Raw genomic sequence first — 18,699 nt, forward strand, 5'->3', positions numbered from 1 at the left:
AGCGGGAGTGGCTGACTCAGGCTCTCAGCGGTGCATTAAAAGGCTGAGCCAGCTGCCAGTCCAGGCACCAGGGTAAATCCTGACATTAAAGTCGGGCTCACTTTAGAGTAACATCAACTGACAGTGGACTTTAGTCTGCTGTTGGCTGAATATGGGTCACAGGAGTGCAGAACTAAGTGCACCCCTGTGAACCACAGGAGACGTAAAGCCAAAAGAGCTTTGGCTGCAATTCTCCTCCTTTTTAAGAATCTGACTAGTCTTAAACAAAATGTCCTCTTTACAATTTATGTGCCTGTAAAATATTCTCTGTTGTTTTTTTTTATAGATATGTGATAAGTCATTTACACACAAACATGGATTAAAGATGCATAGAGCTTTGCATGAAACGGAGAAGCAGTTCAAATGCCATATGTGTGACAAATCTTTTGTGACCAACCGCAGTCTGCAAGAGCATGTGAGCACACATACAGGTAATGTGTTGTTGATGTATCTGTCAGTGCCTGTTTCTTCATTTTATGTTTTAATGTGGAACTTCAGATACATGGCCTAATACACAATTTAAATATATTTGGGGACTGTTTTTTTATGTATAGCATTTGTAATTCTGTTTGTTTATCCCTACCACAATGCACAATTGCTAGTCAAGAAGATTGCTCTACAATTACTGTTTGATTTGCTTGAACATTGAATTAAATATATTAGAAAAGGTAGTGATTTAGCTGCTCAATGCACATGCTGAAGAGGTGGGGAGGACCAAAGCTAAGCCAGTTGTTACCTTCCTGGCTATCCAGTGTAGCAGGAGTGTGTGAATTGCAGGAATTATAAATCCTTTGGCAAGATTCTATACATATGTATATTTCAACTGTCTAATTTTGCACTTTTTTTTATTTTTTATCCAGCAATATCCTTTAGAATAATGACAAAATAGCACACAATAGAGTACATCAGGGATATACAATTAGCAGACCTCCCAGCCGTTGCAAAACTACAAGGCCCATCATAGCTCTGCCTCTGGGTGTCATGTGTGTGGCTGTCAGTCTTACTATGCCTCATGGGACTTGTAGTTCTGCAACAGCTGGAGGCCCGCTAATTGCTTATCCCTGGTGTACATCATATGAAGGTAGCAGATGTTGCAGGTGTATTATGAGCACGAAAACATTCAATGGGCGTACCCATTGCTTAATACGGAGTAGTCTGTCAATCAGTAAAGACACACAGTCTGTGACCGCAACAATCTTGCAGTGATGCAGGTAGCATTTCTGCACACCAAAGTTACATTGCGTATAGGTATACCGAAGATTCACTTTTTTTAAAATGTTATTTTAAATGAAACGTGTCAGTGAAAGGCAAAGCACAAAGCAACATGCTTTATTATCGCCTTTCCAGCAGAATTTGCTGTCTTTTTTTTTTTTTTTTTTTCTCTGCCCCCACCACTCCACTTCAGCTACCAGGAGCAAGCAAAGCCCAGTTTAAACTCCGTTGCTCTAGTCAAAGCTTACACAGGGCTGTGGATTTTATCCATGCCTATGTGGCAGTGTTAGGCTCGATTCCCATCGTGCATGTTGCTTTTGGGGGTTTCTGCAGTGCTTTTTTTTTTTTTTTTTTTTTTGCTGTGCTTTCTGTGTATATTTTTACTGCGATTTTGCCACGATTTCCTTTTTTCTTTTTCTTTTTTTTTGGGGGGGGGGGGAAGAGAGAGACCTGACCCTTTTCAAAAACACAGAGGCACAAAAGTGCATTAATGTGAACGTGTTCCATAGGAACCCATGTAAAAAAAAGTCCTGCATTTCTGCAAAAATCATGAAAATGCATTGGTGTGAATGGTGCCTTAGGCCAAGCACCAGCACTGCTACAGGAGAGGAGTGCAAGGGAGTCAAATACATGCTTCCCTACCTGGTAGTACCATATTAGTTTTGTGTTGCAATATTGTGCAATGGTTTATGAAGTGCAAAACTCAGTAATAATTTTAAGTAAGTTAATTTTAGGACACACAAATGCAATATATTACTCAACTTTTTGGAAAATCTTAAAGGTGAGGCTATACCAAATAAATACCCAAATGTCAAGCCTTAAACTTGTGTGAAACCCTAAATTTTCCATAGGCGATGCTTTAAAAGCCCCTGCAGATCACAAGTTTAGAGTTCGATTTTATTTTTATTTTTTTTGTGTGGTGTGTTAAGTGCTTTGGTGAAACTTTACATTTTTTTTATTTTTTTTTTGTTTTTTTTTCCCCCACTAAACCTTTCATTTTTAATTTTTTGTTTTTTTTTTATATAATTTGTGACAGATTCTCTTTGAGATATCAGGGATCTTTTAGACTGACTGCTGCTGGGGTGTGTGTTTAAAACCCCCCACTGCTGCTGACTTAATGGCATACTTCGGCAAAAGGGTTAAAAGAGAAGTGAAGGTCCCCCCCCATTCATAATTACCTAGGTGGATGCAGCATCGGTCCACCCAGTGCCTCTACACTGAGAACCGAGCAATCAAACACCGCTGATGGCTCAGTTTTCAGAGCTCCGTGAGCAGAGAGCTGTAGACTGTTGGTCACTGGCTCTCTGCTCTTCTCCCTCTTTGCTCATTGGAGTGCTGGGCTGTGGAGGGGCAGAGCGGCCGACATAGGCTCTCAGTGGCTCCGCAGATATCCATGATGTCAGCAGAGAGCAGGCTTCAGCCCGCTCTCTGCTGAAAACGGGTCACATGAGTGCAAAACAAATTGCACTGTTGTGATCCATAGAAGTCCAGCCAAACAAGCTTTGGCTGTATGTCTCCTTCTTTTTTTTTTTTTTTTTAAAGTAAGTTTGCTTAAAAATAAAATAATAAATGCACTTTTGTGCATTTTATTTATTTTTGGAGCCTGTAAAGCCTTGCACTAGCCATCAGCAGATTGCGGGTGCCATGCAGGTCTCGTGCAGATCTGTCAGTATATCCCCCCCTTCTAGATTGTAAGCTCTAACGAGCAGGGCCCTCTGATTCCTCCTTTATTTGTATTGTAAGTGTACTGTCTGCCCTCATGTTGTAAAGTGCTGCGCAAGCTGTTGGCGCTATATAAATCCTGTATTATAATAATATCTATGTACCCGTACATCCCGTATGGGCAAGCAGATACACTGACCTGAAAAACGAATGAACTACCAAGGTGCTCCACAGTGCTGTGGTAGCTCATAGAGAGCTACAAGCTGACATCCGCAATGGATGTTGGGACTTGTAGTTCATACAACAGAGCACTCTGTATGAATGACGTGGCCCTGTGAGTGTAGCCCCAGCAAGGCTGCGCTGATTTTAAAAACGAACAGCTCTGCTGCCACAGGGAGGGTGTTGGGCAGCAGCATTGGCAACATGTTCCACCCTAAAAACAGGTGAAGTATGTGACATGTTCCCAAAGGTGACCTTATTCTTTAAAAGCATTGTTTGTGTGCAATTGAAATGATGCACATGGAGGAGCCATATTTGCTCCATATATGTTGAGGCCGTGCTCCTTGCTTTTCAGTACTACACAGTGGTTTTATTTTACTGCTTCTCAGAATGCAAGTGTAAAATTCAGACAACTTGCTGAAAACGAAACACTCCCTATAATATATATATTTTATCTCAACAGTTGTTAGGAGACAGCCAGAGTAATTACACTATTTCAGAAACATCTTAAGCATCCTAGATCGGAGCTAAACTTACCTTTTTTTTACCTGGATTATTTTTTTTATTTTTTTTTTTCATAGGGGAAACAAAGTATGTATGCACAGTGTGCGGTAAAACATACCACAGAGCATCTGGACTTAGTAAGCACCTCAAGAAGCACAGGCCTAAAGCTGAAGTTCAAGAATATCATTGCACACAGTGAGTGTACTTTGAAAATAGTTGCAGGTTTTAGACTGTGATTTCACAAGCAAACCATAATGTTAGTCATAACATTGCAGCTGTTCGGTATGTGAAGTTGTGACTGGGTTTAGGACAAATATAGACAGCATGTGGGATGCAGACAAATACAACAAACTTAGGTCTTGTTTTCATTTGCAGTTGTGGGGTTGTAAAAATGGTTGGCGTTGTAAAAAAAAAAAGTAGCCTTTTTACCATCCCTCCCTAAGATGCAAGGGCAGCTGATGGGGGGGGTGGGGGGGCGTACATTTGCCACAGCCATGATGCTTTAGCCTTTCGGCGCATTTGGTGGATACTACTGCTGCCAAATGTGACCTATTCAAATGCTAGGCTCATGCTTGCGGCTCACTATCTCCATTGAGAAAGCCCATCCAGCTGCCAAAAGGTAGGTATGCCCGCTCAACGTGTATAAGGGACTACCCTGCCACTCTGTGAAAATTATTCACAGTGGATTGCTTCCTGTGTTGGACATGTGTAGCCAGTTATTTGATTCTGTTCATCACCAAGCTAAGCCAGTGCTGCTGTTTGCTTTTGCAAGCCTGTGAAAAAAATGCCCTTGATGGATTGGCTTGAACTAATATATCCGACTACATTGTTTCCCAGCTCTAGTCCTCAAGTGCCACTAACAGTTTTATTTTGCTAGATAGCTGCGTTATTTAAACATTTGTTCCATAGTTATGTTGGGGCTCATTTACACAGTGCAATGACAACAATTGTGTTTTGTTTTGTTTTTTTGGGGGGTTTTTTTGTGCCTCGTTTATACTGCAACACAGCTGGGGGGGTGCAGGGTGTGGAGCTGCAGTAAAATACAGACGTAGCATTTTACTGCAGCACACTGCGGTGCTCTGTGGAGACATGAATTGAGGTGTCACTTTGTGACACTTCAGCTAAAGTTGAAAAAAAACATAAATTGTTAGCTGTGCTGAAACAATATTCTCACTGCAGGATCATTGAAGTTTTAGCATGCAGTCCCATGTAAAGCAGCCCTGATATAGTAGTAATTGGGGATAATGGGTATATTTAAAGTGGTTGTAAAGGCAGAAGGATTTTTATCTTGATGCATTCTATGCATTAAGATAAAAAGCCTTCTGCGTACAGTAGCCCCCTTAATACTTACCTGAGGTCCATCTAGATCAGCGATGTTGCACGAGAGACTCGGCTGTCTGGGACTCCTCTCCTTTATTGGCTGAGACAGTTGCTCCCGCTGCTGTCAATCAGTCAACGAGGAGAGAAAGGGGACAGGGCTGGGCCACAGCTCTGTGTCTAAATGGACACAGGGAGCTGTAGCTTGGCTAGGGTGCCCCCATAGCAAGCTGCTTGCTGTGGGGGCACTCAACAGAAGGGAGGGGCCAGGAGCTCTAGCCAAGCACCAGAGAAGAGGAGGATTAGGTCTGCTCTGTACAAAACCACTGTACAGAGAAGGTAAGTATGACATCTTTGTTATTTTTAGTGGGAAAAAAAGACTTTAGTATCACTTTAAGAGGAGGTGACAGCTAAATATTGACTTGGGTTGGATTTACCAGCAAACTTTCACCACCAAAGAACACCATAGTACAGCGGGCTGTGTGGCCAGGTATGTTCCTTCTTAATTGGTCTAATTTGCTGATAAGGAGCTGACAGTTTTGCTAAACATGAAAATCTATTTACTAGCATTGTGTGTTTTTAGTGGCTGTAATGGTTTAGATTGAGAACTCTAGTTAAAGCCTACTTCAATTTTTTTTTTTCTTTCACCTTCACTATTTATTTTACTTATTGCTGTGGATGCTATCAGTGCTGTATAAACTGCATGTAGCATCAGCTAAATTCTGTATACAGTGTATAACGCTGTGTTCCAGCAGCAGTACAGGGACTTTCCTTCTGCTAGCGGAACAAAATTGAGTCACATTGAGAGCTTCTTAGCCATGCACAGGAAGCCCTGTATTTTTATTAATGAATATGAGGCTTCCTCTGGTTGAGGCGGAGATCGTGATTTTATCTGCCCACCCTTCAACCCCAGCCAATCCGAGAACATCTTGTATTTATTGATAAAATTACAAGGCTTCCGGAGAATGGCTGAGAAGCTGGACTTGGTTTTGTTCTGATGGGGAAGTTCCTGTCTGGCTGCCGGAACACATTATAAATTGCATGTAATGTTCGCTAAATGCAGTATATACAGCACTGACAGCAACTGCAGCAGTTCGTAACGGGAATGGTTAATTTGGGGCAGCATGGCCCAGACAAACTAAAGTGAAGGAAAGATGGAGTCAGGCTTTAAATTGCATTTATTATGAAGGAACTTGGTCTGTTTTCAGCTTTCGACAGAGAATGAAATGTGTCGAACATGCTGTCATACCGTATTGTGTTTCTGCATTTACGTTATTGTGACTTATTGTCTACAGATGTGAGAGACGGTTTTCTGAAGCTCGGGATCTGCAGCAGCACATGAATAAACACCTTGGTGTGAAGCCGTTTGAGTGTGAGATTTGTGGAAAGTGCTACAGCTGGAAGAAAGATTGGTATTCCCATGTAAAATCTCATTCAGTTACAGAGCCCTACAGGTGAGGACCTTATTGACAAACTGACATACATCTGTATCATTTTTTTTCATAGTCTTATAAATTACTTGAAGGTAAATATTTAAATAATTATTAGTTGTGTTGCTTGTTACCTGTACAATGTATTTATTTAAAGCCCAAGTTTAGTCAAAATGCTTTTAAAAAAAAAAAGCACAATGAACAGTACTAACAATCAGTGTGAAGTGTCCCTTGTGCTGCTGACTGCAGTTTTGATTGAAATGTGAAGTCCTCTGATTTCCCTCAGCCCACCCCTGCATAATCTTCTGGTGCTGCAGGGGTTAATACCTACCGGGGGACCTATCATCGGACTCGAGGGTGCTGACTATCTATTAACCCCTGGAAGATTATGACTGGGGAGGATCGGGAGACTTCAGCTTTTATCTAAAAGCACAACCAGCAGCACAAGGGACACTTTGCACTGACTGTAAGTACTGTCCTTTTTCCCTTTTTTGTACTGATTTCTTTTTTTTCCCCTAAGTTTTTACTAAGCTTAGGCTTAAAGTGGATGTAAACCCAATTCATGAAATTTGAGCTGGGCACATATATCTGTAGTGCTTTCTTTATCCCTCTCCAAAGCACTGAGCACCTGTCTTTCTCCTGCTCTGTAGCTCTGTTGTCAGCCTGATAACTTCTGACAAGTTCTCTGACACAGGAAATAAAGAGCAGCCTGAAATTTGTGTTGTGGGAGGTTGCCAAAAATAGATGAACAGACAGCTTGCCTTCCCACAGCACAGCTCTGCTCATTCATTCATTCCTTCCTTTGCCAATATGGAGTGGGGGTGTGTGCATTTCCTCCAATCAGCTGTCTTTGCTTTATGCCCAGATTTCACACTCCAGTGCTGAACAGGAAGAGAAAATCTGTAAGGGGATGTGAAATTTCTAAAGAACATATAAAGCTAAAGACAGCAGATATACAAGTAAAACTTACGTTTAAGAGATTTGTTCCATCTGTGTATCATCTGAGGCTGTTCACTTCACTGGGTATATGTGAGGGTTTACATCCACTTTAAACTGACAATTTTTTCAGTGGATGGGGTGGTGTTAGATGAACTAGTAGATTTACCTGTACTTTACATAGGTGAATAATCATTTAAAGTTGAACTTATTAAGCAGTAACAGGTTTTTTTTTTGTCATTTTGGGATGAAGGTTTTACATAAATGAATAAAAGGTGACCATTTGTAGAGTTCTGTGAATGAATGAACTACAAGCCCTGTCTGTCATTGAGGCAGACAGCTCGTAGTTCAGTGATCTTTCTGCTTTTCAGGAACTCTCTGTCTGCACGGGAGGTACAGGCAGACACATATATTTGAGAGTCTGCAGTCTACTGATTATGGGTGCAATGCTTTCCAGGCATGTTGGTGGGGGGAGCTCAAAACAAAGACTGCAGTGGTAATGCTAGTGACTTTATGTCACGCACGTATACTGTATGTCATGCACTAAAAGGAAATGACTTAATATTTAGTATGAGCCAGTCTGAGGTGTAAATCATGTTTTCTTAAAATCCATTTTTAATGATTTTAGGTGTAATATTTGTGGAAAGGAGTTCTTTGAGAAATCATTATACAGAAGGCACGTGAATAAGGCTACTCATGGCAAGAAAGGAAGAATAAAGAGAAACATTGAACGTGTTTGTAACCACTGCGGTAAAGCTTTTTCACAACTTAGAGAGTTCAGAAGACACGTGAACAACCATGAAGGTAAGAATGCAATTCTGTACCTAAGTCTTTAACTACTTGCCGCCCGCCCACTGTCATATGACGGCGGGATGGTGCAGCTGTAGTTCTGGGCAGACTTCATATGACATGATCCCCCAATCAATATACGCTTATTGCGATTATTTTTTACCAAAAATATGTAGAAGAATACGTATCGGCCTAAACTGAGGAAAAAAATTGTTTTAAAAGAAAAAAAAAATGGATATTTATTATAGCAAAAAGAAAAAAATATTGTGTGTGTTTTTTTTTTTATATTTATTTATTTTTCTTCAAACTTGTCAACTTTTGTTTATAGCGCAAGAAATAAAAACCACAGAGGTGGTCAAATACCACTAAAAGAATGCTCTATTTGTGTGAAAAAACTTTAAAAAATTTCATTTGGGTACAGTGTTGCATGACCACGCAATTGTCATTCAAATTGAAACAGCACTGAAAGCTGAAATTTGGCCTGGGTAGGAAGGGGGTGAAAGTGCCCTGTATTGAAATGGTTAAATGAGGGGGGGAAAAAAACGATTTGCTGTTCTTGAGAGCCCACTGCCTCTTCTCTTTTCAAATTCTCTGTGACCTACTCTGATTTCTCTCTCTTGGCCTAGCGTGGATCAGTTTAACATTCTTTTATCCTGTTCATGATTATCTACTTTGCTTTATCTGTTTCCCCGGTTCTCGATCAGCTCATGCTCTGCTCCTCTTTCTTAATTCCCTTGTTAGTTCCTACTCTGCCTGCTGTAAATTCCAGCGTTTCATGAACTGCTTTTGCTCCTCTCTCTATTGCACTTCCTGCAATGAACCGCTTCCACTCATGATCGGTTCTTGTAAAGTGGCACGCAAGATAGATAAAATGGTAGTCATTGCAACTTTTTATCTCAGCAATTTGTCAAATGCGTTTTTTTTTTTTTTTTTTGGGGGGGGGGGGGGGAGCTTCATGCATTAAAAAAAAAATAATAATTCTTGCATAATGTGAAAGAAGTTATGCTAAGTAAATAAGATACCTAACATGTCAAGCTTTAAAATTGCACACACTCGTGGAATGGAGCTAAACTTTGGTACTTGAAAATCCCCAATTTTTTTTTTTTTTTTTTTTTTTTTTTTTTTTACAGGTTACCTGTTTAGGGTTACAGAGGAGGTCTTGTACTAGAACTATTGCTCTCACTCTAACGTTAGCGGAGATACCTCACATGTGTGGTTTGAACACCGTTTACATATGTGGGCGCCACCTATGTATGCATTCGCTTCTGGAAGCGGGGATGGGGGCGCTTTTTTTTATCACTTTTATTCCTATTACAAGGAATATAAACATCCCTTGGAATAGGATATGACAGGCCATCTTTACAGTAAGATCTTGGGTCTAGAAGTCCCCAGATCTCGCCTCTAGGCTGGGAACCCAGAAATCCAAAAAAAAAAAGACTATCTTGGCTTCCCAGCTGAGACGGCGGCTTTTTTTTTCAAATGCAGAGGCCAGGCGTGATGTCATATAATTGTGCCCAGCCTCCAAACGATCATAAGACTTTGGGGACCAACTTGCCTGCTGGAAATCTCTATGGTCCACATCTGCCGCCGTTAGATTCCTTCTCTGGTTTGCCGATCACACGGGTGAGCCGGTAGAAGCATCGGGGGGGGGGGGTGGCAGGAGACTTACCCACCACCTGTAAGAACGATCAAGCCGCTATGATTGTTCTTACAGTGAAGGGAATCACCGGCTGTAAAAGAAGATATCTGAATGATGTCTTTAACTGCCGGCATTAAGATATCCTCACTCAAAGTCTATGACGTTGGGCGGCGAGAAGTGGTTAAGCAACTTCCTGCACTTTAAATCTCTTGGAGTCCTCTCCCACTGTTCTGGTTCAGTAGGCTTAATGCAGTTCGCATGACCTATCTTCCTAAACTCTCTTCTATGTTTTCTGTGTTATTCTTCTGGTCCCCATACCTCCTCATATTCTTCGGGGGTTTTCTCACCCTTGGATTGACCACTGCGTAATATTTGTCTTCAGGATGAATGGTGAACTTTCAGTCCCAACCTTCAGGCTTTTATTATCTAGCTGCTAATGTATCTTCCACTTTGGGCAGCTATTGACATGGTTGACTCTCATCCTATCCTGATATTTGCCTTGCCCTGGCTCTCTCCAGTGTCCTGTCCCTTTACTTTAGGCCCTGCTCTGCTCCACACTCTTTGACTTTGTTAAATATTCTGCTGGTCTGATGTCCCCTCATTTGCCATTACTGCCATTGCTTTGCTGTACTCTGTTCCCTCCTGGTCTTCAAAATCCGATGCAATTCCACTGGTGGTCTGAGCAGGGCTTTATGAATGCTCACCCCTACCAGGATTCTGACTTTGTTCCTTACAGGAGATGCATTTTTTTTTTTTTTTATATATGAGCATTTCCGTCACCTACACCTAATATAGTCTGACGTCGAGCCTCGTTTTCTGGTTTACTCCTCGATCAAGCAACCCCCTGTAGGACAGTATAGGCAACAATAGGAGCCCGAACTTTGTTTCGGAGCTGAATCCTCAGGACTGGCAGATCATGACAAAGTGTTCGAGAAAAATGTTCTTCTTCTAGAAAATGCATCTTAAATACTGCTCGTGTTATACGCCGGCCCATTTGGCTCGCATTATCCTTAATTATTCCTTGACTTGTCTCGCGTTTGTAACCAGGAGGAAACAATGGCACATAGCTGGTGATAATAATATGGATTTGGGTCTACGCTTTGCTACGTACATATGTTACACTCTGGCATTAAGAGAAACCCCTTTGAGGCTCTTCTTTCTAAGCCTATAGATACTCCCTTTCAAGGTGAGCGGCAAATCACTACTTGGTGAGCTTGGTCACTGTAAACAAATATCGCTAGAGCATGCAAGTCCCCGATCCTTAGTTTTGAAGTGGTGAAACACCAAATGGATGATGATATGGTTAAGGAAAAACTGACGGCTATGCTATCTGATTCTCATGACAAATTTCTTAGTTGGGTAATCTTGGATATCACATTCTTACCCTTTGCGTTTCGACCATCGGTTGTTGGACATTTGATAGGCCTGGTCTTCAAGTGGTAAATAAAACTTATTGTACCAGAAATACAGGTGTCAATGGGCACAATGAATTCTAGGGAATTTTATTTCACACACCTGTGTTTAATCTGAGCTGCCCCCCCCCCCTTGCACTTTATTTGCCTATAAGGTTATCCTAATAGAGGAGGGTCTTGATGTAATGGAGCCAGCTTAGAACTAAACTAGGAAATGTAGAAATAACTGCAAATGTGAGGTAATAACATGCATTTTGAGTGTTTTATATTCAACTAATCTATCTTTAATTTTGGTGCCTGGAAAGTTTCTTCAAAATGTATTGCATGTTTTTAAAATTCTTTTTTTGATTAAAGGCAAGCATGACTTACACAAATGCATAGTGCATAAAACAGAGTGCATGTTAATGTATCCTACGTTATTTGCTTGTTAAAGTTTTTTTTTTTTTTTTTTTTTTTTTTTTTTTTGTTTACCCCTTTTTAGGTGTGAAGCCCTTTGAATGCCTAACATGTGGAGTTGCATGGGCAGATGCCCGCTCTTTAAAGCGTCATGTAAGAACACACACAGGAGAACGGCCCTATGTTTGTCCTGTTTGCAATGAAGCTTACATTGATGCCCGCAATCTACGCAAGCACATGACCAAGTACCATAGCAACTATATACCCTGCAAAATTATGCTGGAGAAAGACAGCCTACAGTTCCACCACCAAGGAACTCAAGTGGAACATGCAGTCAGCTTTGTGCCAAATGAAATGGCAGAAGCACAGCCAGAGATAATAAGTGAAGAGACTGAAACTGTATTAATAGCTGGGACTGTAGATGATTCGGAAGAAGCAGAAAATACAGCAGGCGAGGAGGGTTCTGCTGTGAACTCACTTTCTGACCAAAGCATCATGCAGGTCGTAAACTACGTGTTGGCTCAACAGGGGACTAAACTTGAAGTGACTGATCAACTAGAAACTGTGGAAGTAGAGGTTGGCCATGTTTCGGAGGTCCTCTGACACAGCAATGTATAGGAAGATGTTGCTGTATATATTGTAGCACTTAATATTATCTCCATGCAATGAAGTATGCGATCCATAAGTGTATTCAAGACTTCAATGGTTTGCTTATGTTGTGTATTTGCATATATTCCAGTTTACAATGTTATTTTTACAGCTGTTCTACAATTCCAGTACAAGTTGTAATATTTCTTTGGGTAGGATAGAATTTGAGCATCTGTTTGTCAGACAGCCTAAAATAAATGTAATTTCCATTTCTTTTCATTTTGGTTTGTGAAATTGTCTTTAACGTCTTCTAATTCTTCAGTTTTTTGTGAAATGCCAGAGAGAAACCTACCTGTTTGCTAGAGACTAGATTGGAAGTTTGGGTTGATTTTACATCAATTTGAGTAATTCCATTTTTGTTCTCCCTATAAAAGCCTGTTCTGGAAGTCCATTGAGAAACATGGGAATTTACATACTGTGTGTTTATACTGTTGCCTACAGAAGAATTCCAGGGGGCCAACATAAGTAGTGTCCCCATTAGAAGACTTTGCTTTCATTATTCTGGTGTCAACCCCAAATTTGGGATTTTCTTTTTACTTTCGCTTTAAATGATAAGTGTGAGTTTCCCTAACAGGCACAGATAGTAATAAAGATTGCAAGGTATTCTAATCCATCTTTACTTTTTTTCAAAACGAAAAAAATTTGCCTTTTTAGTTACACTTCAATGGGCACAGGAATTCGGATATTGCTGGGACATCCAAAAGCAGTGCAACTGAGGGATGAGCAGCACAATAACCACTAACAGACACAGTACTGTCTGAGGGGAAAAAAAAACCTAATGAGACCAAATCCTGTAGGGGGAAAACTCACCAAAAATGATCACAGGAAGGACACAAGAAATCAACATGATGCTCAGACCTCAAGAACGTGACCACCAAAGGGAACAATTTCACATGGAAAAAACGCCAAACCTCAAGTAACTAGAACCTTACAAAAAAGGTGAACCAGATCCAGTATGTGAAAGGAAGAGAAGACCCAGAATATGAGGTAGTCGACAGAAAAAAGGGGGCAGCCCCTAGGGAAAAAAAAAAAAACAGGTCCCACAAGGTCTACACATAAGAGCCCAGGGACTTTGCATTCCTGAACCTCTAGGATCAAAGGGAGGCAAAATAATCACACTAGGCAAGACTTACCAGGTAAATGCTATATCAGCAAATGCACCACAGCTCACAAGAGTTGTGAAGTAAATCTTGAGACCCTCAAAAAACTCATTTGATCCCTCAAGGTCAATGTGCTTAAAGCCATTGGGGGTTATTTACGAAAGACAAATACACTTTGCACTGCAAGTGCACTGAAAGTACACTTGGAAGTGCAGTCGCTCTAAAATAAGTGGAAGCTCTGCTGATTTTATCATCCAATCATGTGCAAGCTAAAATGCTGTTTTATATTTTCCTTGCATGTCCCCCTCGGATCTACAGCGACTTTACTTCCAAGTGCACTTGCAGTGCAAAGTGGATTTTCCTTTAGTAAATAACCCCCATTGGGTTTATTGGAAGCACCCTTACAAGGGTAGGCAGGGAAAAAGGCGAGACTGGTGGGATAGAAATCGCCAAACAGAATTGAGTATGAAGCTAAGACATCCTGAACCATGGTAACGTCTGTAAGTCAAGGTCACAGACAATACCAAGGATTTCACTAGAGGGAAAGGGGACTGGTACTGGGGCAGTCACTCTGTTCTCTGTGTCTGTTGAGCCTCTTAAGAAGGACACTGTTGGCTATGCAGCCAATGGTCTCAAAGCAAACAGGTAACTTATTCCTAGCTCCATTTAGCTACCAGTCAGGAGATCCCCTGGCTGACCGCTGAATGTAAACAAAAGGAGTGGGGATGCTGGTGAGTTACAGCACCAGATGAAGAAGAACCTTTGCACGCAGTCACAGGAGAGTAGCTCTGGGGGGGTGGGTGCTTAGCAACTGTTACATCCTTAATACGAGTGTAACATGTTGCTAAGGGTGGAGTTAGGGCCGGTTCACACTGCGGGCGATGCGAGGCAACACCGACTTGCCTCGCCGCGACCTGCCGCGATTTGCAAATGACTTCTGTATAGAAGTCAATGCAAGTCGCCCCGAGGTCGCCCAGAAGTAGTACAGGAACCTTTTTTCTGAGTCGGAGCGACTCGAGTCGCTCCTCTCAGAACGGTTCCATTGTACAGAACGGGGGCGACTTGTCAGATTGCGGCGAGGCAAGTCGTGTCGCCTCGCATCGCCCGCAGTGTGAACCGGCCCTTAGCCTTTAGGTACTTCCAGTAATTATTTTTTTTTTTTTTTTTTTTAGATACTTGATGCAGCCTTAGGGACAGATTCTAAAAGGGTCAGTTAAAAGAACTACCTGAATCTTTACAACAATTTCACAAACCTTTGCAGATTCAGGTAGTTCTACTGCCACTTTTAGAATCTATTAATATGGCTGTTAGATTAAAAATAAATAGGTGCTGTTATAAAGGGGGAATACCACCAAAATGTGTTTTTTAACCTTTTATTGAATTTTCCCCTTAGTGCTTTGAGATCCAAGATGGGGTAGATTCCCTTCTGGGTTTGGCCCCAGAAAATGTTCTGACATAATAGCTGGGCCAATGAGACCTTGATACAAAAGACCCAAAAGGACCCTATTTACATCTGTTAATCTTGCGGCAACACACAGTAGATGGGGGTGAGAAACTAGGGAGAGGCAGTGATCAAAACTCTAGCTTGTATATGCAAACTGTCAAAATCCACAAACATCCCACACTTTAGAAAATTGGGCTGCTCCTTTAAACAAAGGAAGGCTTGTCTGAGGATTTGGCAGACTTTGAGCCCAAGATTTTGCAGGTGGACTCGGCGTTAAGCTTGGGTCTGAACGTGGATGCTGCGTAAGTGGAGAAACTAAAAAAGTACTTTTCCTAACTGACCGTGAGAAAGAGAAGCCTTTGTAATCTGTTCTATAGGCTTCTTGCACTGAGGAAGATGGGTGCCTTGCCACCAGGAGCACCTGAATCTGGAAAAATGTAAAGCATCGTTTGCAGTGTGTCTGCACATGCACTTGAGAGGTTAATTTCTCATTTAAGTTTAGGGAACACACAAAAGCAGCTTTACTTACCCCAATCCTTGGCTTCTCCCCACTGCCTAGACCAGTCTTCAAATTCCACTCGTCTAAGTTACTGAGGACAGTCCACTACTGGAACGTGGTGGAAGGCACTTTGCTTGAGGATCAGGTAAGTAAAAGTGTACTTTTTTTTTTTTATTCCACCTTTTCAACTAAATGCACATTTGCCCAAAAAAATGCATGCATTTATTTATTCTTACAAAGCAGTGCAACAGCGATTGGTGGATTGTGGGGGACAATGCCAGATGCCTGTAGACTCTTCCTCCAGTTCTAGGTCCATACTGAGTTATGGACTTTCAGTAAGAGAGCTAGAGATGTCTTACAGATATGGTGTTTCATTCAGCACACTGGTGTTCCACTGTACTTCCATCTGCCATGAATGTTTGCACCTGGATGCATCTAACTACACCCAGGCTCGGATATCTGTCCCTAACCACAGGTACCGCCGCTTGGTGTGTGGATACATGGAGATAGTAATGGCTGCTGTCAGCTTGTCATTACTTTGTACACACTGAGTTGTTGCCACTGTTCACATATACCTGTCACCCCAGCCTCAATAATCCACCGATTCTTGGAGCTGGAATCTGGTGTATGCAGGTAATTGCCCATGTGAAGGAGGCCTAAGTGTTCTAGCCAGAGAAGACCTGCTTTCTCAAGCAGAGGTCATCTACCCAAAAATCCAAACTTTATCGGTTTGGCATTTCAAAAACGAATGTCTTAATTGAGAGCCACAGAATAGAAAACCATGCACTTAAGTGTGTTCTCATACTTTCAATTTTTCACATGGTAGGACAAACCCTTGTCTACTAATCTAGTCCTGACATTGGACTTTCTACAGATGAGTCTGGACAGAGGCTTTAACACCCCCCCCCCCCGGCGGTGTTCCCGAGTCAGGCTCAGGGTGGAATTTTTATACCAAAAGCGGTAACCCCGAGCCAGACTCGGGACCGCATCGCTGAATGTAGGAGGACGCTTACTTACCTCGTCCCCTGGATCCAGCGATGTCCCCGCGCTGTACGAGCGGCTCGTCCTCCGCCGGATCTATCACGGAGCCGATCTCCGTTCCCTGTGAGCGTTGCGACGCATGGGGAATGGAGATCGGCGCCAAATTCAAAAAGTGAAACATACAGTATAATGTAATCTTACAGATTACATTGCTGTATGTAATAATTTCACATCCCCTTTGTCCCTAGTGGTCTGCACAGTGTCCTGCATGCAGTTTTATATTATAAAAACTGTTCTTTATGCCTAGAAACTGGAGATTGTCCATAGCAACCAAAACTGTCCCTTTACATCAAAAAATGATTTTAGACCAGCTAGAAAACAGCGATAATAAACTAGAATCACTCGCAGAATTGAGCGATAGCGATTTGTAGGGAGATCCGTCATCAAATATTGAAAAGTAATGACAGTGACAATTCTGCAACTGAGCAAATTTCAGTGTTTTTGATTATATTATTGAATAATTTTTATTATTGTTATATTATTTGGTACAATTATTTATTATAATTTATGATTTAATTTTTCAAACTTTATCATACCCCGGATGTCTGCTAGACTCTGGTTTGGATAGATTTAAGTGAGTTATTCCTAACAACTACAGGCCTACAATATAAAACACCAAATTTCCATGCAAAATAATTGTACCGCTTTTAGCACCTAAATCCAAAATAATCATACCGCCAGGAAGGTTAAGATGGCTACTTTATGTCAGGGGGTCAAATTTTGCTCGTCACCAATGGACCAGGAGGAAACTATTGCCAATTTCCCACCTAGCTTCATAATTTAATACCTATTAGACCAGCATTATTATTATTCAGGATTTATATAGCTCCAACAGTTTGCGCAGCGCTTTACAATATGAGGGCAGACAGTACACTTACAATACAAATCAATACAGGAGGGACCAGAGGGCCCTGCTCGTTAGAGCTTACAATCTAGAAATATATATTTTCTTTAGGTGCTAGCAGGCGTATTTTTTTATTTTTTTTTCAACCCTTGAACTTATAACTATTTGACTACATGCCTTCATAGCAGCCTTTCTGCTTGCCAATGTTACCTCTAATAGAAAAGGAAAAGATCAGACCTTTTTCCATTGAGAAACATTTTTTTTTGCAATGATCTTCAGCTCCATCTAGTGGCAATAATTCAGTATCTTTCTGATTCATTAAACCCTAAAGGATAAGCTCAAAGCGTAGTTCCACTAATATTTGTGTTAAGCGTCAGCAGCTGCTGACATTCAACAGACACTCACCTGTCCCACAGTCCAGCGATTTGGCCACCCGAAGCCTCACTCCTCTCCACAAGCGTGGGCACCCAGCTGCGACAGCTTGCGGGTATGCACTACGTGTTCTGAAGGGCCAGGCAATCTTCTGGGACCTGTGATGTGTCCCAGAAAATTGAAGGGGAGAGGAAAACTTCCGCTCGGTGCCATGAGCGGAAGTGGGAGCTGGGTACCCGTGAAACTCTGCTTTTACGTCTGCAGCTTTGGAAAACAGGTTACATGTTCCACCCTAAAAACGGGTGGATGATCCCAAATTCTGTATGAAGAATAACAACCTGGAGCTAGGAAATTTCACATTATTGGGTGTTTTTCTATCCCCAACCAGATTTAAAATTTTCTTATTTTTTGTTTGTTATTCTTTTTTTCAGACCACATTGGGGAGATTGTGGCTTAGTTTGTGTGATGTCAAAGCATGAAATAGAGCGTCAGTTGTCTCCAGGACAATAAGGCACATACACAAAATAAAAACAGCAGCAGTTCTAACCCTTACCCACTGTATATTTTCCTGTGGCTTGGGAAGCATTTCCATCCTGATCTGACCAGGGAACTCACAAAAACCAAATGAATTTAGGGTTAATCTGGGCTTTACATATTACAAAGGCTAAAGAATGCCACTAGACAAAACCTGAGATTTTTATGGTCTCAGGCCACATCCAGCCTACATGAGATCAATCGGAAATCAAATATAAATAAGTATACACCATGCGCACAACAGTGCTTTTATTTTAAAGGTGACTGATATTTTTTTTTCTTCACAATTTACATATGTGTGCCTACACGTATTTGAAGTAATGTGTTGGAGATCAGGTCTAGAAGAGATGGCGGTGGCCCTATCCCCCCCCCCCATGATGTGACACTGATTTATGGCTCAGAGTGTAGTCTCTGGATTTAGGCTGGCCAGTCAACAAGATAGCAGTGGCTGTTCATCCACCTTCATTGGTCCTCTGGTCATCAAGATGGTGTCGGTCACACTTTCTCCCATTACAAACAGCTTTGGTCATGTAGCAGGGGTGGAATGACTGGTGGACAACAAGGATATGATGCAGTTGAGGGCATGTGGTGCCAGGTCCCTCTCTCCACCCCTCAAGGAAGGAGCTGAGCCTTCACTCCCCCCCAGTTGGCCTTAACGTTCA

The 18,699-nt window shown here is 41.6% G+C and overlaps 1 protein-coding gene across 1 annotated transcript in view; it reads left to right on the top strand.

Moving 5' to 3' along the window:
• ZBTB11 (zinc finger and BTB domain containing 11) overlaps window positions 1-12,422 on the top strand; it is a 38,278-nt gene extending 25,856 nt beyond the window's left edge. The window contains exons 7-11 of the mRNA XM_077482475.1: window positions 326-470; window positions 3,714-3,831; window positions 6,249-6,407; window positions 7,948-8,123; window positions 11,641-12,422. Coding sequence (XP_077338601.1) covers window positions 326-470; window positions 3,714-3,831; window positions 6,249-6,407; window positions 7,948-8,123; window positions 11,641-12,158 — 1,116 coding nt within the window. The 3' untranslated portion in view covers window positions 12,159-12,422. The remainder of the gene's footprint in view (window positions 1-325; window positions 471-3,713; window positions 3,832-6,248; window positions 6,408-7,947; window positions 8,124-11,640) is intronic.
• Window positions 12,423-18,699: the final 6,277 nt, after the last annotated feature.

Source organism: Lithobates pipiens, unplaced genomic scaffold, assembly GCF_037356315.1.
Source record: "Lithobates pipiens isolate NorthernLeopardFrog02 unplaced genomic scaffold, aLitPip1_a1.2 Scaffold_16, whole genome shotgun sequence".
NCBI classification, from domain to species: Eukaryota; Metazoa; Chordata; class Amphibia; order Anura; family Ranidae; genus Lithobates; species Lithobates pipiens.